At 45.0% G+C, this 27,697-nt stretch overlaps 2 protein-coding genes across 3 annotated transcripts; one reads left to right on the forward strand and one right to left on the reverse strand.

The window, feature by feature from the left end:
- Positions 1-1,441: 1,441 nt before the first annotated feature.
- Positions 1,442-13,718, forward strand: ZNF394 (zinc finger protein 394). 2 transcript variants are annotated; one of them, XR_014235468.1, is made up of 4 exons: positions 1,442-2,014; positions 2,794-2,920; positions 7,482-12,091; positions 13,116-13,718. XR_014235468.1 is itself a non-coding variant. In XM_082359426.1 (3 exons), the coding sequence occupies exons 1-3, from the start codon at positions 1,604-1,606 to the stop codon at positions 8,876-8,878; spliced, it is 1,935 nt and encodes a 644-aa protein (XP_082215552.1). In that variant the 5' UTR covers positions 1,442-1,603; the 3' UTR covers positions 8,879-13,718. The 2 variants fall into 2 exon arrangements, 1 of the variants encoding a protein (XP_082215552.1); XM_082359426.1 differs by having other exon boundaries at positions 7,482-13,718.
- LOC309613031 (zinc finger protein 789-like) lies at positions 11,735-27,257 on the reverse strand (the record flags this gene model as incomplete). The annotated part of the gene is made up of 5 exons (XM_082359430.1): positions 27,144-27,257; positions 25,307-25,395; positions 18,458-19,505; positions 15,698-15,775; positions 11,735-11,878 (listed from the first exon to the last, which is right to left on the reverse strand). Exons 3-5 carry the CDS (start codon positions 18,536-18,538, stop codon positions 11,735-11,737), a joined length of 303 nt encoding a protein of 100 aa, XP_082215556.1. The 5' UTR covers positions 18,539-19,505; positions 25,307-25,395; positions 27,144-27,257.
- Positions 27,258-27,697: the final 440 nt, after the last annotated feature.

The raw sequence follows: 27,697 nt of genomic DNA on the forward strand, positions 1-27,697 counted from the left end.
AATACTTATTGAAATAAATGGTATTTTAAATGAATTTATCCATAACATAACTTAGATAATTCTTCATTTGTTAAATAATGCAGATGATTTAATGTAAATATTAAACTAATGTATAGTATCCTTCATTTCAGTTGCATGGTTTATTTTTCTGAACACTGGCACAGAAAAGAAGAGGTGGGGTGGCAGTGTCCATGTAGATACTTAAAATGAAGTGAGGAAGAGGGAGTAAATGATAGAACAGGGGAGTAGGGCTTGGAATAGGACAAAATCCTTGGCAACTTGGATACCAACTGTGAAGCACTGCAAGGAAGCTGGGCACAGGAAATCTAAAGTTGGAGGGGATGATACAACCTACTATGGATTTATTGCCTATAAATTTAACCCATTTGAAAATTAAAGGGACTTGCCTGGTGGCACGGTGGTTAAGAATCCGCCTGCCAATACAGGGGACACGGGTTCGAGCCCAGGCCCGGAAAGATCCCACATGCCGCGGAGCAACTAAACCCATGTGCCACAACTACTGAGCCTGTGCTCTAGAGCCTGCAAGCCACAACTACTGAGCCCGTGTGCTGCAACTACCCCGTGCAACTAGAGCCCGTGTTCCGCAATAAGAGAAGCCGCCGCAACGAGAAGCCCGCGCACCACAACAAACAGCAGCCCCCGTGCAGCAACAAAGACCCAACGCAGCCAAAAATTATTAAATAAATTTATTTTAAAATAATAATAATTTTTTAAATTAAATTAAATTATGTCCTCAGTCCACATGGACTCTTTAAGCTTTATCTCTTCTGTGAAGCTTAATCTCTTCTGTGAAGTCTTTCACTGTACCCTCTCCATTAGGCATGGTTGATTATTTCCACCTCTGGTTATACAAATAGACACTGCATACACCTCAAAGTATTGCATTTACCACACTGTCCTGCAAGGATTTGTTTAAGTGTCTTTCTCCCTTAGGAGACAGAACAACGGAGGACGGGGACTATGTCTTCCCAGTTTTGTGTCTGTAGTGTCAAGCACGATGCCTGGCATGTAAAACATACTCAACAAACCTTTCTTGCATTAAATGAATATCCAGTGGATGAATGACCACTTATTGTACAGTTGCAACTTTTAACTTTCCCTAAAACAAAATTTACAAAACTTTATTCACAGATAATGTGTTAAAGAATGACATTCATTTTTAAAGGAAGACTATCCTTTAGTTCGGTAACCTTAAGGACTATAAGCGCCACACTGCAAGGTACTCATGCAGAGTACCTCTAAGGGGTGAGGACAGCGAACCACCGAGATGCACCTCACTCCTCCGGGGAGCCTAGAGAGGCCCCGGAAATGCCCGGGATTGGGCACCGCAGTGAGTCGGGGACGCACTTCCTGCTGGGGCTATTAGTGGTTTTTGTCACGGGACTTGGCAGCTTCTGGGAGGGGTAGCTGCGGGTAGGAGGGGGCTGGGAGGGGGCTGGGCAAGGTGGGGGCTTGTTAGGGACGGGACGGTGGGCAGCCGCTGCTTTGGGGAGATCCGATGAGCTCCGTGGCTTTTTGCTGGGTTTGCTGTCATTTCACCTGAAGGCAGAACTCCGGGAAAGTGCGCACTTGCAGGAGAAGGATGAGTTGGATCTGGACCGCAAGTCAAGGCAGGGTCGCTGCTCTGCCCCTGAGTGACGGACCTTGGATAGTGAAAGTGGAGGAAGATTCACCCGGAGGTGGGGAGTCCGACCCACCTGGGGACTGTCCGGATCCCGAAACTTCCCGACGGCATTTTAGGCGGTTCCGTTATCAGGAGGTGGCCGGACCCGAAGAGGCGCTGAGCCGACTCAGGGAACTTTGTCGTCGGTGGCTGAGGCCCGAGGTGCACTCGAAAGAGCAGATCCTGGAGCTGCTGGTGCTGGAGCAGTTCCTGACCATCCTGCCCCAGGAGCTCCAGGCCTGGGTGCGCAAGCACTGCCCGGAGAGCGGGGAGGAGGCTGCCGCCTTGGTTTGGGCTCTACAGAGAGAGCTTGATGGGACCTCACGCCAGGTGAGGAGTGAACGTGTTCTGGTGGTGGGAATGGAGGTGTGAGGGATGCTGTGGGCTTCATAAGTTCTTTCCTTATTACATTTTGCGTGAACTTTAGGATGTGTATGAAACATGAGCCCTTTAACCTAATGGGATGTCATACCATCTCCAGGTAGGTAAGGTCAGGGTTGTTAAACTGTAGGACACCCAGCTGGTGCCGCAGAATTGCTTGACCTGTGGAAATGCACACATCTGGTGTCAGAATTGAAGGAGTGTTGTAGTGAATATTCAGAGTACTGAGAACAGAGGAGACACACAGGAGTGTGGTTTTCCTTTACAAGGAAAGGAGAGGCTCAGGGGAAAACACATTACTGCTGTTGGTGAGGTACCTTCCTCTGAAGATAGAACTTTGTATCCATTTCACAGGTGAGGGAACAGCGTCTGAGAGCCAGCACTGCAACTCGGGACTCTGGTTAACCTGTATATTTTCAATCCATATCAGGTTTCTGCTTTGATAAATCACAGCAATATAACCCAAATGAACATTTTGCTCTCCCCCACAAGTTAGCGTAGACAGTTCATAGAAAGGCTTTTCAGGATTGCAGGAGAATGCCAGCTTCTGTTTTTGGTCACTTTGCAACTCCCGCATCAGTACAAGGCTCACTGATAAAGACTCCGTTGGTCGTGACTCGGTTTCTCAGCGCTCGCAGACTTCTCTCTGGAGTCCGGCTTCATCCTGGCACTGTTGGTGACGCCATCCTGGGACGGCAGGTGCTGAGGGAGGTCTTGTGTTGTTTCAGGGGTTGGTGACAGTCCCGGATGTGGCGGTGTCTCTAACCTGGGAGGAATGGGAGCGTCTGGACCCAGCACAGAGGGACCTCTACAGGGAGAGTGCGCCGAAGGATTATGGGAACGCAGTCTCGCCAAGTAAGTGCCCTGCCTTTGCTTGTTTCCAGCTGTGTGTGATTTGTGGCGGGCTTGCTTCAGTAAATCCCCCAGCCAGCCTGCCATTCAGACAAAGGTTGAGAGCCTTCGAGTCCCTTTTGTGACCCAAGCAAGACCTCTCTGTTCTGTATTGTTAGGTGATAGAGTCAGCTTTTTATTTTGGTTCATTTTTTAAGAAAAATACATAAGAAAGTATAAAAACGTATAATGAGCACCTGAGGATTCACCACCCAGGTTTATTGAATTTTAATATTGGCCGTGGCTTCATTTTTTTTTCTGAAGAGATAATATATTACAGCCATAGCTATAGGTGAAGCTCTGTGTACCCTCCCTGAAAGCTCTTCCCTTGATCCTCCTGCAGAGGTAACCAATATCCTGACTTATCATTTCCATGCTTGTTTTATATTCTTTCTACATATACATGTAGCCACATATACACATTGTCTCTATATAAATGTATGTAAACACGTAAATATGTAAACGTATATAGTATTTTTACATGCTTTTATGGTATATAAATTATATTACTGTATGGTTCTTTTGCACCTTGGCTTTTTTCTCAGCATTACATTTTTGGGATTTATCCATGTTGATACGTGTAGCTCTAGTTTATTCATTTTAACATCTATATATTTCATTGTATGACTATTCCAATATTTACGTATCCATTCTCCTGTCAATGGACGTTAAGGCTTCTAGTTTTTCACCGTTACACACAGTATTATACCAAACGTTCCTGTCTCTTTCTCCCTGTGTTCATATGTAGGAGTCTCTGAAGAGAATATACTTAGGGATGTTTGCCCATCTGGCTGTCCAAAATGATGGGAGCCAATTTGTACTCCTACCAGCCGTATATGAGAATTCTTCTTTCTCCACACCCTTGGCAACATTTGGTGTTCAGCTGACAGCACGATGTCTTAACCCAGTGGCCCAAGTGTTCCTTTTAGAATGTTGGGTTGCATCACATCTCTGCTCAGAACCTGAATACTCCTCATTTCACGCAGAGTGAAAGCCTGTGGTGCCTGATGGGACGTGGCCCTGTTCCCTCCTGCTCTCCCCTCACTTACGCCCCCAGCCCCCAGCCTCACTGACCTTGCTGCTCCTTGAGCGTGGTGGGCATCCTGCCTCACGGTCTTTGCTCTGATTGCTCCCTCTGCCTGGAATATTATTCCTCCGGATCTCCGCCAAACGGACTCCCTGACTTGTTTCAAGCCTGTGCTCACATCTCACTTTTCGGCGAGGCCTGACCTGACCGTCATGTTAATACATGATTCCTGCCATCAGCCGCCTCACAGATCCCTCGCCTTGCCTGACCTGGTCCATAGCATTTATTACCCTCTGACATCCTATATATTTGACTTTATGTTCATCTATTGTCTGACCATCCCTTCTGGAATGTCAGCTCCACAGGGGGAAGGATTTTTGTCTGTTTTGTTCATTTATATCCCAAGTGCCAAGAATAGTGCCTGGCACAGAGTGGGTGCTCAGTAAGTAATACTGTTAGGATTAATGAATGGTGTATCCTTATCTCCTCTCCTTTCCTCCACTGTCTTTTAAATTGTTTTGTGGCTGTTCTTTATGTTTTTGATACTAATCCTTTGTTATTTTATTGGTTATAGAGGTGGCTTGTCTTTCTAACCATGGTGTTTTTGTTATATAAAATTTTGAAATTTTAATATAGTCAAATTTTTCAATCTTTTACTTTATGGTTTGTGTTTTTCGAATCTTCTTAGGAAAATGGGCCCTTCTCAATCCTGATTCCAACTTTGCAGAGACAACAACTTTAAAATCTTTTCACCCCTTCCAGTGGTATTTATTTTCATATTTCTCAATAAGATGCTTATTCTGCTGGGGTTTTTTTTTCTCAGTTTCAGTTATTATCTCTTGACTGCCTGCTAAGGAACACAGGGTCGTATCTCCCCAGCATGCTCACATTTAGCAGTCCGTCAGCATAGTTCAATCAGTCTGTTTTTGTTAAGGGAATGTTTCAGTATTATGCCCATATAAATATTATCTATATTCACCCACCTAATATATATGACTGTAAGTCTTTTCCTTTACAGCTTTTGGTTTTTCCCAGAATTAATAATGCCTCATTCTGCACGTGCCTCCTTTTCTAACTCCTGAGCACTAGTTCACCCACAGACTCTCTGTTAGAAACGTAAACCCCTCTCAGTGAGTTCAGATCCATCAGACGGGCCATCGGCTTCATTCTCCCCTCGGAGAGTCCCTCCTGAAGCCTCCTCTGCTCCAGGGTGGATGGGCTTCTCCAGGTCAGTTACACAGCTGTTGTCCTAGAACGTTCCTTCACTCTCACCGTTTTCTCTTTCCCAGATCCCATAGGATTTTCTTCCTTGGTTTACCTCCTTCATGTGATATAGAACGACCTCCAATATATTACAGAGAACATATACTTGGGAACTCAATGCATGTCTAAACGCCTTTATTCCTCTCTCACATCCAGATCATGGTGTGGCTGGATGCAGCATTCTACTTTAGAAATGACTCTACCTTTGAATTTTGAAGACGGTGGATTTTGTAACTAGCTTGCCATGTTGCAATTGAGAAATCTGACGCCACTGTGATATTTTATCCTTGGTGTGTGATCTGTTCTGTGCAGAAGCCTTTAGGAGCTTTTCTTTATTCCTGCTGGTATGAAATTTCACAATGGGTGTGGCTGGGTGTGAGGTTTCTTTTTTCATTCATTGTTCTGAGTAGTTGGCGGGTCCTGACAATATAGACGCCCGCGTCTTTGAGTTGTGAGAAATTTTTTGTAGTATTCTTTTATTTTATCTATTTATTTTTATCTCATTTTTTCCTGTTTTCTTTCTGGGATTTCTTCCAGTTGGATGTTGGAACTCATGGGCTGATCCTGTAGGGTTCCCTACCTCCTTCCCATTTCCTTATCTTTTCTTCCCCTTTCTGGGAAATCTCCTTAGCTTTATTTTCCAACTCTTAGGTTGAAATATTTCTGCTCTCATTAATATTTTGAAGAGCTTTTTCTTATTCTTTAAACATCCCTTTTCTTTTCTTTCTTTTTCTTTTTTAAGATTTTTTTGATGTGGACCCCTTTTTTTAAAGTCTTTATTGAAATTGCCACAAGACTGTCCCTGTTCTATGTCTTGGCTCTTTGGCCGCGAGGCATGCGGGATCCCAGCTCCCTGACAAGAGATCGAACCTGCATACCCCGCATTGGAAGGCGAAGTCCCAACCACTGGACCACCAGGGAAGTCCCGAAATATCCCTTTTCTTATTTTTTTAAATAGATTTATTTATTTATTTATTTTTGGCTGCGTTGGGTCTTCGTTGCTGCATGCAGGCTTTCTCTAGTTGCGGCGAGCAGGGGCTACTCTTCATTGTGGTGCATGGGCTTCTCATTGCAGTCGCTTCTCTTGTTGCAGAGCACGGGCTCCAGGCCTGCGGGCTTCAGTAGTTGTGGCACTCAGGCTCAGTAGTTGTGGCTCGGGGGCTCTAGAGTGCAGGCTCAGTAGTTGTGGCACATGGGCTTAGCTGCTCCGCGGCATGTGGGATCTTCCCGGACCAGGGCTCGAACCGTGTCCCCTGCATTGGCAGGCGGATTCTTAACCACTGCACCACCAGGGAAGTCCCAAACCCAAGCATTCTGACTGGAAACTCTATTGGGAAGGACTTGTGAACTGTGATCTTCAGGACCGGGTCAGGCATCAGGCGCTGTTTCACCTGGGAATTCCCACATGTCAGTGTCTCAGGGTCTTTGGCCCAGGCTGCCAAGTTTTCCCATAGAGAGATTCAGTCAACAGATATTTCACTGTGTGTCTGCAGATAAGCCAGGCGCAGTTCTAGGTGGGAATCCAGTAGGGACTAAAGCCTACGAAATCCCTGCCCTTTCTGCCGGGAGGATGTCAGGCTCGGGGCTGACAGTTTGAGCCTGAACAGAGGACAGTGCATGGAGGTTCCACCAGTCAGTGTGTCCATTTTCACTTGACTCTCCTCATGGGAAGGTGGTACCTGTCCCCTGTTCTCAGCTGTGCCTCACGTCCCCAGTCCCGAATTTACCTGGTTCAGCCTTCCTGGAGAGTAAACTGCAAGAATTCTGGACTGGTGGATGGAATCCTTCACAGACTTTCCATCAGTCCTAGATTTACTGCCTACCCAGAGCCTGCCTTCAGACTGGCGGCACCTGGTGTGTCTGTTACTGTAACTCACCCACGAATCTCTCTTAGTAAAGCATCCTGCGTGCACGGGATAAAGGTTGTACCATCTGTGTCGACACCTTCTCCAGTAATGCCTCGTGTAATACAGTGATTCACACAACAGTGCAGTGGGGCTGGGGCAGGAGAGACAGGTTGGCCAGCAGAGGCACAAGTATAAAAGGAAAGAAACGGGGTTTGTACAGGTAAATGTGAGCACATCTGACAGGTTAGTTAAAATAATTTAACTTCAGGAGTGGTTTCGTGGAGGACGTTAAAAGGGCTTTGGTGGGGGGGTTGTTTTTCTGCTAGCACTTTCTTATTCACTCTTGCGCAAGGATGAAATGTCAGCAATTTGTATTTTCATGTTTCAGGTTTGGAAACCAGAATTGAGAACAAAGAGTTGATTCTAAAGCAAGAAATTCTAGAAGAAGTGGAGCCACAAGGGCAGCTACAAGGGTCCCAGGAGAAGGGGCCCCTGTCTTCCGAGTGTGGGGATGCCCATGAGGACAGGATAGAAAAGCCCTCAGGTGACCCCTCAATGCTGAAACTTGAAAAGTCTCCTGAAGATCAGGGAGTCACCAGCATCTCAGATCTCAAGAGTGCTCCCAGAGAAGAGGGAGACTCCAAAAACAATGAATTTGGGCCTAGTGCCAAAAGTTCAAACTTTGTTCCTGCTCAGCACATCCAGACAGCAGAGAGACCCATTATCGGTGATGAACGTGGGAACAATTGCAAACACAGGTTAGATACCGTGAAACCTCATGAATCTCTTGACAGTGGGGAAAACTGCCATCATTCAAGCCTACTTGAGGCCCAGAGGCGGTTCCATGAAGAAAGACCTTATATGTGTGACACCTGTGAGAAGAGTTTCAAACAGCGTTCCGACCTCTTTAAACACCAGAGAACCCACACCGGGGAGAAGCCCTACGGGTGTTCTGTCTGTGGGAAAAGCTTCAGTCAGAGCGCTACCCTCGTTAAACACCAGAGGACTCACACCGGAGAGAAGCCTTACACCTGCCCCAAGTGTGGGGACAGCTTCAGACAGAGCTCAAATCTCAGTCGGCATCAGAGAGTCCACATGGGGGAGAAGCACTACATGTGTCGTGAGTGCGGGGAAATCTGCCGTATCTCCAACCATTTTAGACATCAGAGGACACACCAGGGGGAGAGACCCTACACGTGTGAAGAGTGTGCGAAGAGCTTTAAACGGTGTTCTGACCTCTCCAAACACCAGAGAATCCACACCGGGGAGAAGCCCTACGAATGCCAAGAATGTGGGAAAAGCTTCAGTCAGAGCGCAACCCTCGTTAAACACCAGAGGACACACACAGGTGAGAAGCCGTACACGTGCCCCAAATGTGGGGACAGCTTCAGACAGAGCTCACACCTCAACCGGCATCAGAGAGTCCACATGGGGGAGAAGCACTACATGTGTCGTGAGTGCGGGGAAATCTGCCGTATCTCCAACCATTTTAGACATCAGAGGACACACCAGGGGGAGAGACCCTACACGTGTGAAGAGTGTGCGAAGAGCTTTAAACGGTGTTCCGACCTCTCCAAACACCAGAGAATCCACACCGGGGAGAAGCCCTACGAATGCCAAGAATGTGGGAAAAGCTTCAGTCAGAGTGCAACCCTCGTTAAACACCAGAGAACTCACACTGGAGAGAAGCCTTACAGATGTCTTGAATGTGGGGACAGCTTTAGACAGAGTTCACACCTCATCCGACACCAAAGAATCCATAGAAATAAAGCCCCATCATTTTGACATGCTTCTGCATGAGCTGTTTTGTTTCTCTCTCTCTCTTTCTTTCTTTCCAGAAACTACATTCTTTGGCTTTTGGAGTATTTCAGTAATCGTGGGTCATACTGCCCTGGGCATCACACCCAAGAAAGATTGAGTCCAGCTAGAGTCTAGGGACGCCCTTTGGTAGCGTATTGCCTTGAAGCAGGACTGCGTGAGTCAGGAGCCCCACCGGAACACACTTTCCAGCAGAGCGAGGGCGGAACCGTGAGAGTTCTGTCCTTGTCACTCTTCTGGAACCTCTGCTTTTGGACCAAATCTTGTCCCTCCTGTTACTTCCCTGAGAATGTATTGCAGTCACTTAGAATTGTCTTTCTACTTAGATGGTAGATATTTTATACTCCAGAACACCTTGTACAGTTCAGTGCCTACAAGAGGCACTCTATGTATTTGACTTTTTTAAAAATTAATTTTGCAGAGTCCCTCTTTCTTTCCCAGTCTTTCCTTGTTGGGTTAAACACAGCTAAGAACTTGGATTAGAGCCTAAATCTATCTGATTATCTTTCTAGTGCTACCCACTGATAATATGCATTGCATCCAAATTTTTTGAACTTTTTTTTTTTTTAATTAAGGGAATACAAGTACATTATTGGATATCTGAGAAAACAGTAGGGGAAAAATTACCCAAAATCCCAACACCACAATCCATTTGATACCGGTATTTTGGTGTATTTCCTTCTGATTCTTTTTCTATGCATATTTCTCTATATAACAAAAATCACAGTGTTTACATTTTATATCTTCTTTAGTATTATGTCTTGAGGATTTTACTTGGTTTTCCTAAACTTTATGCTTAATAGCTGGTCATTTTCCATCAAGTGGATGTAACAATTACTTTTGTTGTAAATTTCAGGTCTGTCTCATTTTTCATTGTTGCAAAAAAATGCTGTAGTGAATGTCAGTGTAATTTTAGGATTTGGATTGTTCTTTAGAATCTAACGCTATGTTCAGAGAAGTAGAATTCCTTGTTCAGTGTTTTAGTTATTTTATGGCTTTCAATACACCTTCCCAATTTCTTTCCCCCAAAGCAAGTGCCAAATTACATTCTATTATGAGTGTACCCAGGAAGAAAAAAAACAAATTTTTGATAAACTTGTAGCAATCTTCAGCGAGACTCAAAAAGCACTAACTATAAAAGATTGATAAATTTAACTACACTGTATTAGGAAAAAACAAAATAGGAATTACAGCCCATGAAGATGAAAACATACTCAGTAATAAGAAAAATGCAAATTAAGCCACAATTAGATACTACTTCACACCTTACAGATTATTAAACCTTTCAAAATCTGTCAGTACCAAGTACTAACAAAGATGTAGAGTGGTGGGATCTCTCCTCAGCTGTTGGTGTGTAAGTTGTTACATTTATTAGGGAAAACAATTTGGTGCTACTTCTTAAAGTTGAACATGTATATAACTTATTTCTAGGTCTTTTCACAGGAAACCAAGAGGCATTTGACATGCTGTTTTGTAAAAGCCCCAAATTGCAAACATCCTGAAAACTGATCAGCCAAAGAAGAGTTTCATAAATTGTGCTATATTCCTGCAGTGGGATACTCAGTGTCAGTGAATATGACTGAACCACAGCTATACGGAGATGCATGATTCTCAACACACATGTAGTGAAAGAACAAGAGTATGATTCCATGTACATAAAGTTCCAGAAAAAGCAAAACTAGGTAATATATTGTCCAGACAGAGATAAGTGGTATATCTACCTAATGCAAGAGAATGATTAACCTTTGTTGAAGAGGAAGGGAGATGAAACTGGAGAGAATATAAGGGACTTTTGTGATTCTGAAGGTGATCTATTCCTTCACTAGGATGAGGAGGCGTGGGTGTTTTTATTTCTGTCATATATATTCATATACTTTTGAACTGTGATATCTCACAAAAAACATGGAAAGTTTATTGTGAAATATTGTTAACATACACACAAGTGTAGACTAGAGAGAACGATTTTAAAGAACGTTCACATATGCACCACACCGATTAATCAATTCTTAATATGTCATATTTGTTTCATATCATTTTTTTTTTTTTTTGGCTGTACCGCACGGCTTGTGGGATCTTAGTTCCCTGACCAGGGATCAAACCTGGGCCCCCTGTAGTGAAAGCACAGAGTCCTAACCACTGGACCACCAGAGAATTCCCTTCATATCATTTTTAAGGAAATAAAATAATATAGGACATCCCTGGTGGCGCAATGGTTAAGAATCCACCTGCCAATGCAGGGGACACGGGTTCGAGTCCTGGTCTGGGAAGCTCCCACGTGCCACGGAGCAACTAAGCCCGTGTGACACAGCTACTCAGCCTGTGCTCTAGAGCCCGCGAGCCACAACTACTGAGCCCACACACCACAACTACTGAAGCCTCCACGCTTAGAGCCTGTGCTCCGCAACAAGAGAAGCCACCGCAATGAGAAGCCCACGCAGCACAATGAAGAGTGGCCCCCGCTCACCGCAACTAGAGGAAGCCCACGCCCAGCAATGAAGACCCAACGCAGCCAAAAATAAAATATGAATTCATAAATTAAAAAAAACCAACAATGTATACTGTAAGGCAGTGGTCCCCAACCTTTCCAGCACCAGGGACCAGTTTCGTGGAAGACAATTTTTCCAAGGATGGGGGTTGTGGGGGGGGTGATGGTTCAGGCAGTAACGCACGCGATGGGGAGCGGCATATGAACCTTCACTCACTCGCCTGCCACTCACCTCCTGCTGTGTGGCCCGGATCCGGTACCGGTCCTCAGCCTCAGGGTTGGGGACCCCTACTGTAAGGGACACTCATGTGCCCTCCCTAATCCCATTCCCCTCACCTTCAAGCCAACTCGTTACCCAAGGAGAGCACGTTTCTGTAGTTGTCCAGCATCACGTCTCTGTAGAGGGCCTTCTGAGGCCAGTGCAGTGCGTCCCACTCTTCCCTGGTGAAGTACACAGCCACGTCCTCAAAGGCCAGCAACCCCTGGAAACACAGCGACTAACTGCAGCTGCGATTCTTACAATAACTTCGTGAGCTACAGTATTATTATTACAGATGGTCAACACTGGAGGCTTCTCTGGCCGTTTGGTCTCTGCCGCAGTCACTCAGCTCTGCTCTGGTAGCACAGACGCAGCACAGACAACAGGAGAGCAAACGGGTGTGGCTGTGACCCAATAAAACTACTCCCGGCTCCAGGTGAGTTGGCCCACCTTGCTCTGCACAACCCTACCTTCCACATCCTGTATTTCTTCTGCCCGGATCTCTCAGGAAAGAGATGGCTCACTCCCATGAGGTCACTGAGGACGGGGCAGCGTGCGGGCCATTCGCACAGGGATGGACAGGCTAACGGGACACAGGGATGGACAGGCTAACGGGAACCAACCAGGCGGGCTGCAGCTCGCGGGCTGGCTGTCGTGGGCACCGCTACCCACTAGGTGTGAAGGGGGAGGACGGGAGGGGACACTGGGATCCAGAAAGTTGCTGGAGAAGCCAGACCTGAGGGGGGGGCGGCCCAGCGGGGAGGGACTGAGGGATAAACCCCCAGCAGCGATCCCCTCCAGGCCTCCGGGCCCCACCCCATCCGCCTGCCAGAAGCCAACCCGAAGCAAGAGCAAGGGAGCCCGTGGATGGAGAAGATAAAGGCCAGCCTCCCAGGGCGCAGACACAGTGGGGAACGGTGGAGAGCGTCTCCACGGGGCCAAACGCAGACCGCTGAGCACCGTGCCCACGGCAGAAGTTTCCATCTGCAACTGTGTATCCAGCTCCCGGGGACCGAGAGGCCTGGCGTCTGCCCCCCCCACACTCGCTGTGGTTCAGGGTGTTCGTGCGGAAGGGCTTCAGCAATAGGAATACCAGCCCCACCCGAGATGCTTCACATCACTCCCCTCTGTAGACAGACCCTGAGTCTCCCAAACGACAGGCCTTTCTTCCCTCCTGCCCACACCTGGCTCCAGGGTTAGGGTCTCAAGCCCCCTCCCCCGATCCCCAACATCCTCCGTCCCCAGAGCTGCCTGCAGGCGCCCTCACCTGCCCCACCCGCCCGCTGCCTTCTCTGCACCCACCTGGAGGCTCCCAGGTGCTGGGATACAACGGTTCAAACCCCCAGAGTTCTCTCTGTGTGTGGGGCTTTCTAGCTGGGCCCTTCGTGTGGCCCCACAGTTCTCGCCCTCATGGTCCTCACCAGTGGTCTTCTCCCCCTTTATCACCCCCGTTCCTTCAGGAAACATTTACTGAGCACCAAGAAGTCGCCGGCCTCCGGGCCACACGCCAGTGACAGTAATCGCACAGAGGTGACAGCTCCTGCTGGGCCCACAGGACCAGCTCCTCGGGCTGCGCACTGCTCGACTCTAGGGGACACTTCACATGGAAGCTGTGACAACGGGGCCCCCAGAGCTGCTAAGGGCACAGCCTGTGCGACCCACGGAGCCCCAGCCCCGCTTCAGGGAGTGAAGGGTCCAGCGGGGAAACGGGAGAAGTCAACACGGTGACGAACCAGGGATCCACGGGGGGTGACGGGGGCTGTGAGGACAGGGGCTCACCCCACCCCCTCCTCTCAGGAGGCACTGCCAGTCACATCCCAGAAAACAGCCCCCGGGGCACATGGCCCTCACCTCCTCCCGCCTCCCCACCGGCTCCCAGACACTCCCTGCATCGGGCCTCACCCCTCCTCTCCTCTCCCTCCTGGTGACCCCTCCTCCTCGGGCCGATTCCATTCTCTCCTGTCTCCTCCAGGGTCTTAATCCAATGACCACGACTCTTCTGTCTTTGCCCTTCCCCCCCTTGTGATACTCTGATTTAAATAAGAAATATATATTTGGTCTTCCTCCCTACTTCTGGCACAGAGTTCCTAAAAACCCTTGGATTTTCCTAAGGGATAGGAACAGAGGAGCATCTTTTAATATTTGGGCTTTTGTCCTCGGTTTCTGAAATAGCTCCAGGGCCATACAGGTGAGAGGAACGTCTTGTTACTCGTAACAAATCCCTCAACCACACCTGAGTTCATGTTAATGCGGAAAACTCCTAAGGATGGGGCTGGATGTCAGGGGAACAAGCATGTGACGAGAGGGTGAGAACCTTCACCCCCAGCACCTGAGGGGCGGGGGGAGGCTGGGGTTCAGCCAGTCACCCAAGGTCAGTGACTCGACCTAGCACGCCTACGTAATGAACCCCCATAAAAACGCAGAAACGGAGGTGCTGGGGGGTGTCTGCCTGGAGAGGAAAGCCCTGCACCCCTCCCCCACTCCCCCTGCCCTGTGCCTCTCTTCCATCGGGCTGGTCCTGAGTTGTAGCCTTTTACATGAACCAGGGATCTGCTAAGTAAACCGTTTTCAGAGTTCCGGGAGCCACTCTACCAGATCAATGGCACCCGCGGAGTGGGTCGTGGGAACCCCAATTTAGAGCCGGTGGGACAGAAGCACGGGTGACAGCCCGCACTTGTGATTGGCATCTGAGGTCGGGGCGGGGGGCGGTCCTGCGGGGACTGAGCCCTTACCCTGTGAGTCCGATGTTAACTCCAGGGGGACAGTGTCAGAATGAGTTAAATTGCGGGCACCCAGCTGGCGTCAGAACGGTCAGAAGTGAGGCGTCATGAAGCAGAGCAACACAGCCGCGTTCCTTCCCAGACTATCCCTCCTGCCCGTAGCCCGCAAGGATGTTGCCGCCTCTCCTGCCTTCACAAAGATGCTCCGGGTGCCTTGCTCCCTCTCGCTTCCGCCCTCTCTCCTTCCCTTACTGGGCCTTTTCTGTAAAGAAAACCCTACACACTCACCTCCAGTCACCCCACACCCACCCTCTGGCTCTTCTGCAGCTTGTCCTCCTGAGCCCAGCCCAGCCCTCCGCCCACGTGGGGACACAAGGGAGAGTAATGGGGTTAATGCGGGACCTCAGAGAGATTTCACAGGGGATTTTTGAGCTGAGTCTCAGCAGATGCAGAGGTGGGTCTGCCTGCGGACAGGGAGAACAGGACGCACACAGGCCGGGGGACAGAAGGGAGTCCACACTCCTGCGGGCGGGTCCTCTGGCCGTCAGGGAAGGCGGGAGATGCCACCAGAAAGGCAGACAGAGCTCTGCGACCCCTCAGCAAACGCGGACACGCTGGGCCAACGGGTCAAACCGCTGCCCCTCGAACTCCCTCTTGCCTCCCTCTCGTCCAAGACTGTTCTTTCCAAATGGTCGCGATGGTTCCTCACGTGTCTCCTCACTTTTCTACTCAGCTTCTCACAATCACCCTCCATCATGTTATGAGTTCAGTAATTAAGCTTCCCGTGTACCCTTTGATGCCAACAGATCAGAATTTATCCTGTGTTGCAGGAGTTTGTTTCCATAGCTCCCTCTCCAAATGGCTTGTAAGCACCTTAGGTGAGAGCTTCTCTCCCAGCACAAAGGCAGTACTATCTGGTATACAGTAGGTACACAATAATGTTCACTGACAGAAACAAGGAGCAACTGTGGTGACAACAGCTAAAACTTACAGAGCGCTCCACATGTCACTAGATACCCTGCCGATACTCCACATGCCCCGTTTCACTGAATCCTCACAACTCTGCGACAGCTACTATCATTAGCCCATTTTCCAGATAAGGAAACCGTGGCCCAGAGAGATCAGGTAACACATCTAAAACAGAGTCTGGATTTGAACCTGTCTGACCCCACAGTTCAAGCTCTTTACATCATACCTTCTAAGAAGGAAAAAACCCCAGCTGATAAAGATGGCTCGATCTGAACAGAGGAGTTAACGCCATGTGAAAGCAATCGCCCGGTGCTGAGACTACACCAAGGAAGGGGAGGAGGAACCCTGCTCACCTTCCACAGGACTGGCAGGAACACGGCTTCCATGGCCTGGTCTCTGAGGTGGTGCAGGATCCCGGCCATCAGGCTAAGCTGAAGGAGAGGGAAAGAGAACACGTAAGGCCAGCCCCGATTTGAAGCTCTCTCACCAGGCAGCCCTGGGATAGGGAATTCCAACAGGGCCAATGAACCTCATCTAAACACCCCAATCACTGAAAGCAGCAACTCAAACAGACATTTGTACCCCCATGTTCCTCACAGCATTAATCACAAGAGCCAAATAATGGAGGCAACCCAAGCATCCCGGACAGATGAATGAATAAACAAGTGGTGGTCTACAGACAACAGAATATTATTCAGTGTTAAATAGGAAGGAAATTCTGAAACCTGCTACAACATGGATGCACCTTGAGGACGTTATGCTAAATGAAATAGGCCAGACATAAAAGGACAAATATTGTATGATTCCACTTATATGAGGTACCTGGAGTAGTCAAATTCATAGAGACAGAAAGTGGAAGGGGCTTCCCTGGTGGCGCAGTGGTTAAGAATCTGCCTGCCAATGCAGGGGACACGGGTTTGAGCCCTGGTCTGGGAAGATCCCACATGCCGCGGAGCGAATAAGCCCGTGAGCCAGAACTACTGAGCCTGCGCGTCTGGAGCCTGTGCTCCGCAACGGGAGAGGCCGCGACAGTGAGAGGCCCTCCGCTCGCCGCAACTGGAGAAAGCCCTCGCACAGAAACGAAGACCCAACACAACCAAAAATAAATATAAATAAATAAATAAATTTATTAAAAAAAAAGAAAGTGGAAGGGTGCTTTCCAGGGGCTGAGTAGAGGGGAAAATGGAGAGTTGGTGTTTAATGGGTGCAGAGATTCAGTTTGAAGATGAAAAAAGTTCTGGAGATGGACCATGGTGGTGGCTGCACAACAATGTGAATGGGGGCTTCCCTGGTGGTGCAGTGGTTAAGAATCCGCCTGCCAATGCAGGAGACACGGGTTCCAGCCCTGGTCAGGGAAGATTCCACACACTGCGGAGCAACTAAGCCCATGCGCCACAACTACTGAGCCTGCGCTCTAGAGCCCGCGAGCCACAACTACTGAGCCCACATGCCACAACTACTGAAGCCCGTGCGCCTAGAGCCCATGCTCAGCAACAAGAGGAGCCACCACAATGAGAAGCCCCGCACACCGCAACGAAGAGTAGCCTGTGCTCGCCACAACTAGAGAAAGCCCGTGTGCAGCACTGAAGACCCAATGCAGCCAAAAATAAATAAAATTTAAAAAGAAAAAAAAAAAATTCCTAATTTATCCCTCCCCACCCCGACCTTTCCTCTTTAGTAACCAAAAGTTTGTTTTCTGTGTCTGTGAGTCTGTTTCTGTTTTGTAAATAATATTATTTGTATCATTTTTTTTTAGATTCCACATATAAATGATATCATATGATATTTGTCTTTCTCTGACTTACTTCACTTAGTATGATCATCTCTAGGTCCATCCTACCCAAGAAGTTTTTTTTTTTTAAGATTTATTTATTATTTATTTGTTGATTTTACTTATTTTTGGCTGCATCAGGTCTTAGTTGCAGCACGCAGGATCTTCGTTGTGGCGCGCGAAGATCCGCATGCCATTGTTGTGGCACACAGGTTTTCTCTCTCTACTTGTGGCTCACAGGGTCCCGGGCACGTGGGCTCTGTAGTTTGTGGCATGTGGGCTCTCTCGTTGAGGCGTGCAAGATCAGTAGTTGTGGTGCGTGGGCCCAGTTGCCCCACGGCATGTGGGATCTTAGTTCCCCAACCAGGGACCGAACCCACATCCCCTGCATTGGAAGGCAGATTCTTTACCACTGGACCACCAGTGAAGTCCCCCAAGAAGTTTTAAAATTCCTAATGCTCAGGCTACACCCCAGTCCAATTTAATCAGAAACTCTGGTGCTGGGACCCAGTATATATATATATTTTTTTGGCCACACCGCGTGGCTTGCAGGATCGTAGTTCCCTGACTAGGGATTGAACCTGGGCCCATGGCAGTGAAAGTGCTGAGTCCTAACCACTGGACTGCCAGGGAATTCCCTGGGACCCAGTATTGTTTTTAAAGCTTCTTGGGTGATTTCAATGTGCATCCAAGGTAAATAAATATTGGTTTCAGTGTTTGCAAATGTGCAAATGAACAGATAGACTGTTGGGACACAGAAAAGGAGGATTTTCTGGGCTTAGATTTCTTTCCTCTCTTTTTATTTCCTCTTTATTCCCCTCTTCTTTTATTTCTTTTTATTTCTCTTTTTATTTCCTCTCTTATTTATTTCCTGGTAATTTTCCTCTTTGGGATCCTAATCCTCCCCACTTTGGCTTCAGGCTGAAACTACTATTTATACAGCCATCAGCCTCAAACAATGTTCAGTCTGCTCCTCTCATTACTTTTTCTACTGATATTAGATGCTCAGTTCCTTACTGTTTCCCTTACCAAACTAGAGTTTCTCCTTCTGTGCTCCCCTAGAAATTCTCTTCACTGCTTCAGCCATTTGGTTTTGTAACTGAGATATTTACATGTATCTCTTGTCCTCCTCCATACCTAATAACATTTCAAGGAAGATGGTCAATTTTTGTGTGACATAGCCTCATATGTTTTTGTAATATGCCCTGTAATATTTAGAGCAGTTCTATAGCAATCAGGAGAGAATACATAATTATTTCACGAATTTGCTGCATTCTATTCATCATGAATTTATGTTGATGAAAGGCTGAATGCACCCTGAAGGTTTTCTCACATCTCTTACATTTGTAGGGTTTTTCTCCTGCATGAATTGTCTGGTGTTGAACAAGGGGAGAACTCTGGCTGAAGGCTTTGTCACAATCATCACATTTACATGGTTTCTCTCCAGTATGAGTTCTCTGATGTCCTACACGAGCTGAGCGGTCACGAAAGGCTTTCCCACATTCATTACATTTGTAAGGTTTCTCCCCAGTGTGGGTTCCTTGATGTTGAATAAGAGATGAACAGTAACTGAAGGCCTTCCCACATTCGCTACATTCATACAGCTTTTCCCGTGTGAGTTCTCTGATGTTGAGTAAGGCCTGACCTGTCACTAAAGGCTTTCCCAACACTCTTTACATCCGTAGGGTTTTTCTCCAGTATGAACCCTTTGATGTTGAATAAGGGATGAGGTGTCATTGAAAGCTTTCCCACACTCCTTGCATTTATAGGGTTTCTCTCCGGTATGTATTCTGTGATGTTGGATAAGGTACGTGCTTTGGTTGAACGCCTTCCCACATTCGTTGCACTCACAGGGCTTTTCTCTGGTATGAATGATATGATGTTGAATAAGGGCTGAACGATGACTGAAAGCTTTTCCACATTCATGACACTCGTAGGCTTTCTCTCCAGTGTGGATTCTCTGATGCTGGATAAGTGACGAGCTCCAGCTGAAGGCCTTTCCACATTCAGAACATACATAGAGCTTCTCTCCTGTATGAATCCTCTGGTGTAGGATAAATCCTCTGGTGAGTAGTTACTGAAGGACTTGCCACACTCACTGCACTTCCAAGGCTTTTTCACTGAGCAAACTTTCTGATGTTTAATTGTGTTTGAACCTTCCCTGATTTCATTACGATCCTCCATAGTGTTTCTCTTGAGTTTAGTTATGACTTGCCAATTTCCCTGCTGCCTTTGTAATGTGCCTGCACATTCCCAGGCTTTTATCGATCTGAAGTTCCAGGAATCATCCTTTGTAAGTTTTCCTATTATCAGCTCCCTTTCAGATGATACTTCTTCACAAACTTCCTGCTTTGAAAGGGACACTTTCATTTCAGGGATAGATTCAGAATCTGAAATAAATAAAAAGTACAAATGTTTGTGTCCTCCATGCCGAGAGAAAGAAAACTGCTGAGGTGGCAAGAAGTTAAAGAAAATTAAAATGATGCCTATTAAAAATTTTTATTTGAATGTTCTCAGAAAAAGCCTCATGGCAATGGCAGGTGACAAAGTTTCAGTGAATAATAGAGATGGGAGAATGATGAATATGAGGCACAATAAAAGGTCAGACATGAGGATGCTCCACCTGAGAAAATGGACAACTGAACAGACTAACCAGGGAAGAGGATAAGCAGACAGGATGAGAATAAATGTTAACATTAAAATAACTGAGGAAGTGGAAGGAGGGATGAAAACCCAGGTGGAGATTGGGCAGCTTTGAAAAAGTATTCGACAGAAAAATCACTTATAATAATATTATATGGAGACAACTACTTTTGATTTTTTAAATCATCATCTCTAGTCCTTTTTTTTAAGATTTTTTTTTGACCTGGACCATTTTCATTTATTTATTTGTTTATTTTTATAAATTTATTTTATTTATTTATTTTTGGCTGCATTGGGTTTTGTTGCCGCGCACGGGCTTTCTCTAGTTGCAGCAAGCGGGGGCTACTCTTCGTTGTGGTGCACAGGCTTCTCATCGCGGTGGCTTCTCTTGTTGCAGAGCATGGGCTCTGCTCTAGGCGCATGGGCTTCAGTAGCTGTGGCACGCGGGCTCAGTAGTTGTGGCTCACGGGCTTAGTTGCTCCAAGGCATGTGGCATCTTCCCAGACCAGGGATTGAACCCATGTCCCCTGCATTGGCAGGTGGATTCTTAACCACTGCGTTGATGTGGACCATTTTTATAGTCTTTATTGAATTTGTTACAATATTGCTTCTGTTTTATGTTTTGGTTTTCTGGCCATGAGGCATGTGGGATCTTAGCTCCCCGATCAGGGATCAAACCCGTACCCCACTGAATTGGAAGGCGAAGTCTCGACCACTGGACCACCAGGGAAGCCCCAACATTTTATAAATTTAAAGTATACAACATGGTGATTTGACACATGTATTTATTGTAATGTGATTGCCATTGTAGCAATAGCACTTCCATCATTGTCGTACAATTATTTCTTTTTTGTGTTAAAGAGAGTTCTTCAAGCAGAAAATACCTGATACCAGTCAAAAATTTGGACCTAAACTAGAGGTCAGTAAATTATGGCCCACAGGCCAAATCTGGCCACTTCCATTTATTTACATATTGTTTATGGCTGCCTTCATGCTACAGTGGCAGAGTTGAGTAGTTGCAACAGAAACTATATGGCCCACAAAGCAGAAAACATTTACTATCTGGTCCTTCACAGAAAAAGTCTGCCAACTCTTGATCTATATTTTAAAAAATGAGGGGTGCTGGGAATGGCATAAATGAAAATAAATATAAAAGTTATTTTTTCTTTTTTTTGTTGATAGCTGTGAGTTTTTAAATTTTTATTGGAATATAGTTGATTTACAATGCTGTGTTAGTTTCTACTGTATAGCAAAGTGAATCAGTTATACATTTTTTCTTATTTTTAATTGCTGTAAGAGACAATTGACTGTCTTAAACAAAAACAGTAGAAATGTATTGTGGCTTTACAGCATCTGCAAAGGTAAAATGCATGACAACAACACAAAAGATGGGAGGGAGGAATTAGAAGTTTACCAGAGTAAGGTTCCTCATACTATACATGAAGTGGTATAATATTCTTTAAAGGTATACTGTTATTAAATAAAGAAGGATATTGGCAACTGCTGTATAACCGTTTAAAATTTTTTTAAATATTTAATGGTAAGTTAACAGTGGAGATAAAATGGAATAATAAAAAATAATAAAAAACAGGCCGAGGGCTTCCCTGGTGGCACAGTGGTTAAGAATCCGCCTGCCAATGCAGGGAACACGGGTTCGAGCCCTGGTCCGGGAGGATCCCACATGCCACGGAGCAACTAAGCCCGTGCGCCACAACTACTGAGCCTGTACTCTAGAGCCTGTGTGCCACAACTACTGAAGCCTGTGTGCCTAGAGCCTGTGCTCCACAACAAGAGAAGCCACCGCAATGAGGAGACCGCACACCGCAACAAAGACCCCGCACACCGCAACAAAGACCCAACGCAGCCGAAAATAAATAAATAAATAAAATAAATTATAAAAACAAAAAAACATTGTTTTAAAAAAAAAAGAGAGCTTCTTCTAGGGACTTCCCAGGCAGTCCAGCGGTTAAGACTTCGCCTTCCAACGCAGGGGGTGTGGGTTCGATCCCTGGTAGGAGAGCTAAGATCCCATGTGCCTCGGGGCCAAAAAACCAAAACATAAAACAGAAGCAATATTGTAACAAATTCAATAATAATAATAATAAAACAGGCAGAAACAGATAAAAATGAACAAGGAAAAGATGAAGGGACTTCCCTGGTGGCTCAGTGGTTAAGAATCCACCTGCCAGATGTTGGACAGTCTTCAGCCACTAGTCTGTCTCCATTCAGCACCAGGAAGCTCACACTGGAGAAAGACGCTACATGTGCAGCCACTGTGCTCTTGGCTTTTTAACATAATAACTGATGAAAGCTCTGGAGATTAGCCGCTGTGAGGGAGATATCCCCCAGAAACTGTATCTCGTACATCCAGACATGCTCACTAGGGAGATTCACTAGGGAGATTCGCAGTAAGGGCCAGGTTCGTGGGAAACTTTGGTGAACTCAGTTGCACTTTCAGACCTGCCTGGGGCTGTGACTGGAGTTCTGTCACTGACCGTGTATATTACAGTAGCCACCCCCTTGCTATTAGCTGGCAGGGAGTATGGTCACTGTAGTTAATAATACTGTATTGCATGTTTGAAACTTGCTAAGAGAGTAAATCATAAAAAGTTCTCAACACAAAAACTTTTGTAACTATGAGGACAATGTGAAGTAGACCTATTGTGGTGATCATTTTTCAATATAAACAAATACCGAATCATTATGTTGTACATCTGAAACTAATAAATATTATATTTTATAAACAAAAAAAAAAAGGAATCTGCCTGCCAATGCAGGGGACACAGGTTTGATCCCTGGTGCAGGAAGATCCCACATGCCTTGGAGCAACTAAGCCCGTGCGCCGCAGCTACTGAGCCTGCACTCTAGAGCCTGCGAGCCACAACTACTGAGCCCGCATGCCACTACTACTGAAGCCTGCGCACTCTAGGGCCCGCATGCCACAACTACTGAGGCTGCGTGCTGCAACTACTGAAGCCCGCGTGCCTAGAGCCCATGCTCCACAACAAGAGAAGCCACCGCAATGAGAAGCCCACGCACTGCAAGCAAGAGTAGCCCCAGCTCGCCTCAACTAGAGAAAGCCCGCGCGCAGCAATGAACACCCAACGCACCAAAAAAAAGGAAAAAAAAAAAAGATGGAGCAAAAACAAAACAGCTAGCTGTATGGGGAATTTAAATACGACCATAACAGTAATTACTTTACATGTAAATGGTCTATACATACCAATTGAAAATCACAGAGACTGTCAGAATGGATTTAAAAACCAGACCCAATTATATGCTGCCCAAAAGAAACTCACTCTAAACAGTTAAACAAAAAGAACAGGAAAATATAGTATGTGAACACTAATTGAAAGGAAACTAGAGTGGCCATATTCATATAGGACAAAGTAAACTTCCAAAACAAGGAATATTACCAAGGTCAAAAAGGGACATTTTATAATGATAAAGGGTCAATTCACCAAGAAGACATAACAATTCTTTTTTTTTTAACATATACATGTGTATATTCTTTTTCAAATTCTTTTCCCATTTAGGTTGTTATATAATATTGAGCAGAGTTCCCTGTGCTATACAGTAGGTCATTGTTGGTTATCCATTTTAAAAGTAGCAGTGTGTACAAGGACTTAACAATTCTTAATGAGTATGTACCTGACAAGAGTTTCAGAATACATCAAGAAAAACTGATAGAACTGAAAGGATAAATAGATAACCCACAACTATAGTTAGAAAATGCACACTCCTGTCAGTAACCAATAGAAGCCAATAGACAGGAAATCAGTAAAGATACAGAAGACCTGAATAATACTGTCAACCAACCTGACTTAATTAACATTTATTTTCAAGTGCATATGGAACACTCATCAAGACTACATTATGGATAATACCACAAAACTCAAAAATTTAAAAGAATTGTAATAATACATAGTATCTCTGACCACAACAGATCATTACAAAATTGAAAACAGAAATTTATTGAAAAGTACCTAGAATTTGGGAAATCTGTAAGTGATCCATGAGTCAAAGAGGAAATCACAAGTGGAAACAGAAATTATTTTGAATTGAATGGAAATGAAAACACCACATATCAAAATTGTGGAATGCAGCTAAATTCAAAGGAAATTTATAGCATTACATGTTCATATTAGAAGAGAAGAAAGATCTTATGCAAATGATCACTTTGAGAAACTAAAAAAGGAGAGCAAATTAGAGGAGAAAAATAATAAAGATAAGTGCTTAGTGAATAAAATTGAAAACAGAAAACAATAGAATCAATGAAATCAAAATCTGGTTCTTGGAAAAGAACAACAAAATTGTTAAACTCCTAGGAAGACCAACAAAATTAAAACAGAGAAGATAGAGATTACCAATATCAGGAATGAAAGATGGGAAATCATTACCAGAGCTAGTTCAAGAACAGATAATTTGAATGATCCTATAAGTAGCAAGGGACCTGGATTCAAGGTTAAAAACTTTCCAATAAAGCAAATTCAAGACCCGGATGGCTTCACTTGATTGAGCTTTTGGTGTCATATCTAATAAAATTTTGCCTCATAAAAAGTCATAAAGGGGACTTCCCTGGTGGCACAGTGGTTAAGAATCCACCTGCCAATGCAGGGGACACGGGTTCGAGCCCTGGTCTGGGAAGATCCCACATGCCGCAGAGCAACTAAGCCCATGCCCCACAGCTACTGAGCCTGCACTCTAGAGCCTGTGAGCCACAACTACTGAGCCCACGTGACACAACTACTGAAAGCCCACGTGCCTAGAGCCCGAGCTCCGCAACAAGAGAAGCCACCGCAATGAGATGCCCGCACACTGCAACGAAGAGTAGCCCCTGCTCGCTGCAACTAGAGAAAGCCCACGCACAGCAACGAAGACCCAATGCAGCCAAAAATAAATAAATAAAATAAATAAATGTATTTAAAAAAAAGGTCATAAAGACTGTCACTAATGTTTTTTCTAGAAGTTTTATAGTTTTAGCTTTTTATACTTAGGTCTGTGATCCATCTGATTACTTACTATGTATGGTGGGAGATATGGATTGAAGTTCTTTTTTTTTTTTTTTTGCATGTGGATGCACAATTGTTCCAGCACCATTTATTGAAAAGATTCTCCTTTTAACATTGAATTGTTTTTGCATCTTTGTCAGAAATTAACTGAACATATATATGTGGGTCTATTTCTGGACTATCTGTTCTGTTCCAATGATTTACCTCTATCCTTTCACCAATACCACATCGTTTTAATTACTACAGCTTTATAAGTCTTAAAATCAATATATAATGAAGCTGTCCTTTTTTAGTTCCACACATGGTGAACTTTTACTTGCCAAAAGAGAAAACAAACCTAATTACGAGCTCAAAGTGACCAGGGATTCCCTAGGGGCTCAGGGCTCGCTGGATCTTAAGCAAAACTATGGCACTTAGATGTCATTAGTTATAGAAGAAGCTTATGTCCCAGTAAGCAGTATGCATGAAATAACTTCCTTAGCCCAAAATACTAGGCTCCCACAATTCTCCACTTTCATATCCATGCCCATGTGTACCTTTGGGCAGAATTCAGCTGGGCAGAATTCAGTTGTTCCTCCTCCACATGGGTGAAGTTCATTTCCTCATCCTTGACTGTTGTCAATTCCTGGAAGAATAAGCACATTCTTGTAGGACTTGGTAATCCTTGAGGTAAGAGAACAATCTAGAACACGAAGTGTATTTTAATCTGAAGGTTAAAGCTTATTTTAACCATTTTAATGGAATATTCTAAATTTTCTAAGTACTAGTCTGTGATAGGGAAAATAATAATAACTAACATCTATAATTTATTTTCCACGTACTAAGTCCTTTGAACTACCTCTTGTAATAACTATATTAGGTAAGCACTATCGTTAACATTATTTACAGATGTAAGGATCAGATCTGAGATTTGGACCCAGGCATTCTGACTCCAAAGCTATACTTTTTTTTTAACTTATTTTTTATACAATTTTTAGAGGTCACTTTCCATTTACAGTTATTACAAAATATTGGCTATACTCCCTATGTTGTACAACACATTCTTGAGCCTATTTTACACCCAACAGTTTGTACCTCCCACTCCCCCACGGGTATATTGCCCCTCCCCTGCCACTGGTAACCACTAGTTCATTCTCTACATCTGTGTGTCTGCAAAGCTATACCCCTTTTTTTTTCTTTTTGGCCTAGACGCACATTTTGTGGGATCTTAGGGCCTGGGATTGAACCCAGCCCTAGCAGTGAAAGCACCGAGTCCTAACCACTGGACCTCCAGGGAATTCCCCTGCAAAGCTATACTCTTAATTATGCTCTTCTGTCTCTTACATATATTACTAAATAAATTGAATATATAGTAACCATTGAATGACAACCAAATGTTAGCTACTAATAATGTTATAGATGGGATAAGTCTCAGAAATGTAATTTATACTGATTCCTGGAGTGTTCTGAGATTTTATAGAAATTCAGCTTGATATACTGAATAGATAGTCATGCTACTCTAATAGACGATTCTTCTTTCTCTGTACTTAGGGTCATGACTTCTAGTTCTCCTTTAGTAATTAAAGTTGCTCTGAATGAGTGGGTTTATTGACTTGAAATTGAAAATGATCAACTGTTCTAAGATTCATACTCTTATGTTATATTGACAGTCACACGACTGTACTTTGTTGACCAAAATTAATTGGAGAATGCTTTCTGGGAAAGTCAGTCAATAGAATAGATTATCACCTGTAACTCACATGATTATTAATTTAAAATCAATGAAGTAATGTTTGAAAAGTGGCTCTAAATATTGGAGTTCCCCAGAGCCAGCCCTTAGGCATCTACTCTTTCATCTGCTCTTACATTCCTATAAACAATCTGCTAATTCTCCCATCTTTAAAAAAAACCAACCTACTGGTCTTACTATTCCCTCCAGCTATCACCGTACTTCTCTCCTTTAGAGTAAAACTCTCCAAAATAGCTGTCTGTAGTCCCTGGCTCCAATTTCTCTCTTCCTATTTTCTTCTGAAACCATTCCAATCAGGCTTTCACTCCTACCACTCCCTGAAATTGTTCTTGGCAGTCACCAATGAACTTCCTATTTTTAAATCCAATTGTCAATTCTCAGGCTTCATCTTACTTGACTTAGCAGCAGCATTTAACACAGCTGACTACCCCCTGCTCCTTGAAACCCTTTCTTCAACTGGTTACCAGGATGCCACACTTTTGGCTTCCCCTTGCCTCACTGGCCACATCATCTCAGTCTCCTTTGCTGGCTCCACTTCCCCTGAGCTGGAAGTGTTGGAAGCTATAGGCCTCAGTAATAAGATCTCACCTCTTTTCCATCTATACTTATTCCCTTAGTGATCACAGTTTCATAGTTTAAAGTACCATTCACACAGATTACTCCCAAATTTAAAGTTCTGCCTGGAGTTCTCCCCAGAGCTTTGAGTTTCCAAGGAGAATTCACTTTCATTCAGTCCTCCAGATGGGATTTCCATGAACCTCTGAAGCAAGATGAAAGAAAGAAATGAGGACACACTATGAACACCAAGCTGAGATTTCACGGGAGGGAGATTAAACTCAAACTTGCCTGGAACTCAACAGGAAGGGGCTCTACGGTAGGCTCCACTTCTTCTGTGCTCTGTTTTTGGGGCAGAGAAGCATCCTCAGTAGTCACAGCTGGAAGGAGCAGGAAAAAAGCCATGAAGGAGATAAACTATATCTTCCCACTTCCAAATTCACTAGGACAAAAGCTATCACAAGACAGATGAATTATATACATAAGGCCTACTCTACTTAACTCAAAAAGCTCAGAGTAAGACAATAACATGAAAGTGCTTTGACCAGAAAGTTAAACTCATGGACCCATAATATCTCAACCTTTTGGAACAATCTAATGGGCGTGGAAGAGTATGACCTGTTCTTTATCACAAAAGCAAGCA

The sequence above is a fragment of the Balaenoptera borealis genome (genome assembly GCF_965194805.1).
Source record: "Balaenoptera borealis genome assembly, chromosome: 16".
NCBI lineage: Eukaryota > Metazoa > Chordata > Mammalia > Artiodactyla > Balaenopteridae > Balaenoptera > Balaenoptera borealis.

Excerpts from the sequence above, each read along its gene's own strand:
- ZNF394 (XM_082359426.1), top strand. The coding sequence starts at position 1,604 with ATGAGTTGGATCTGGACCGCAAGTCAAGGCAGGGTCGCTGCTCTGCCC. Across the intron at positions 2,015-2,793 it reads TTGATGGGACCTCACGCCAG|GGGTTGGTGACAGTCCCGGA; the intron begins GTGAGGAGTGAA and ends GTGTTGTTTCAG. Across the intron at positions 2,921-7,481 it reads TGGGAACGCAGTCTCGCCAA|GTTTGGAAACCAGAATTGAG; the intron begins GTAAGTGCCCTG and ends TTCATGTTTCAG.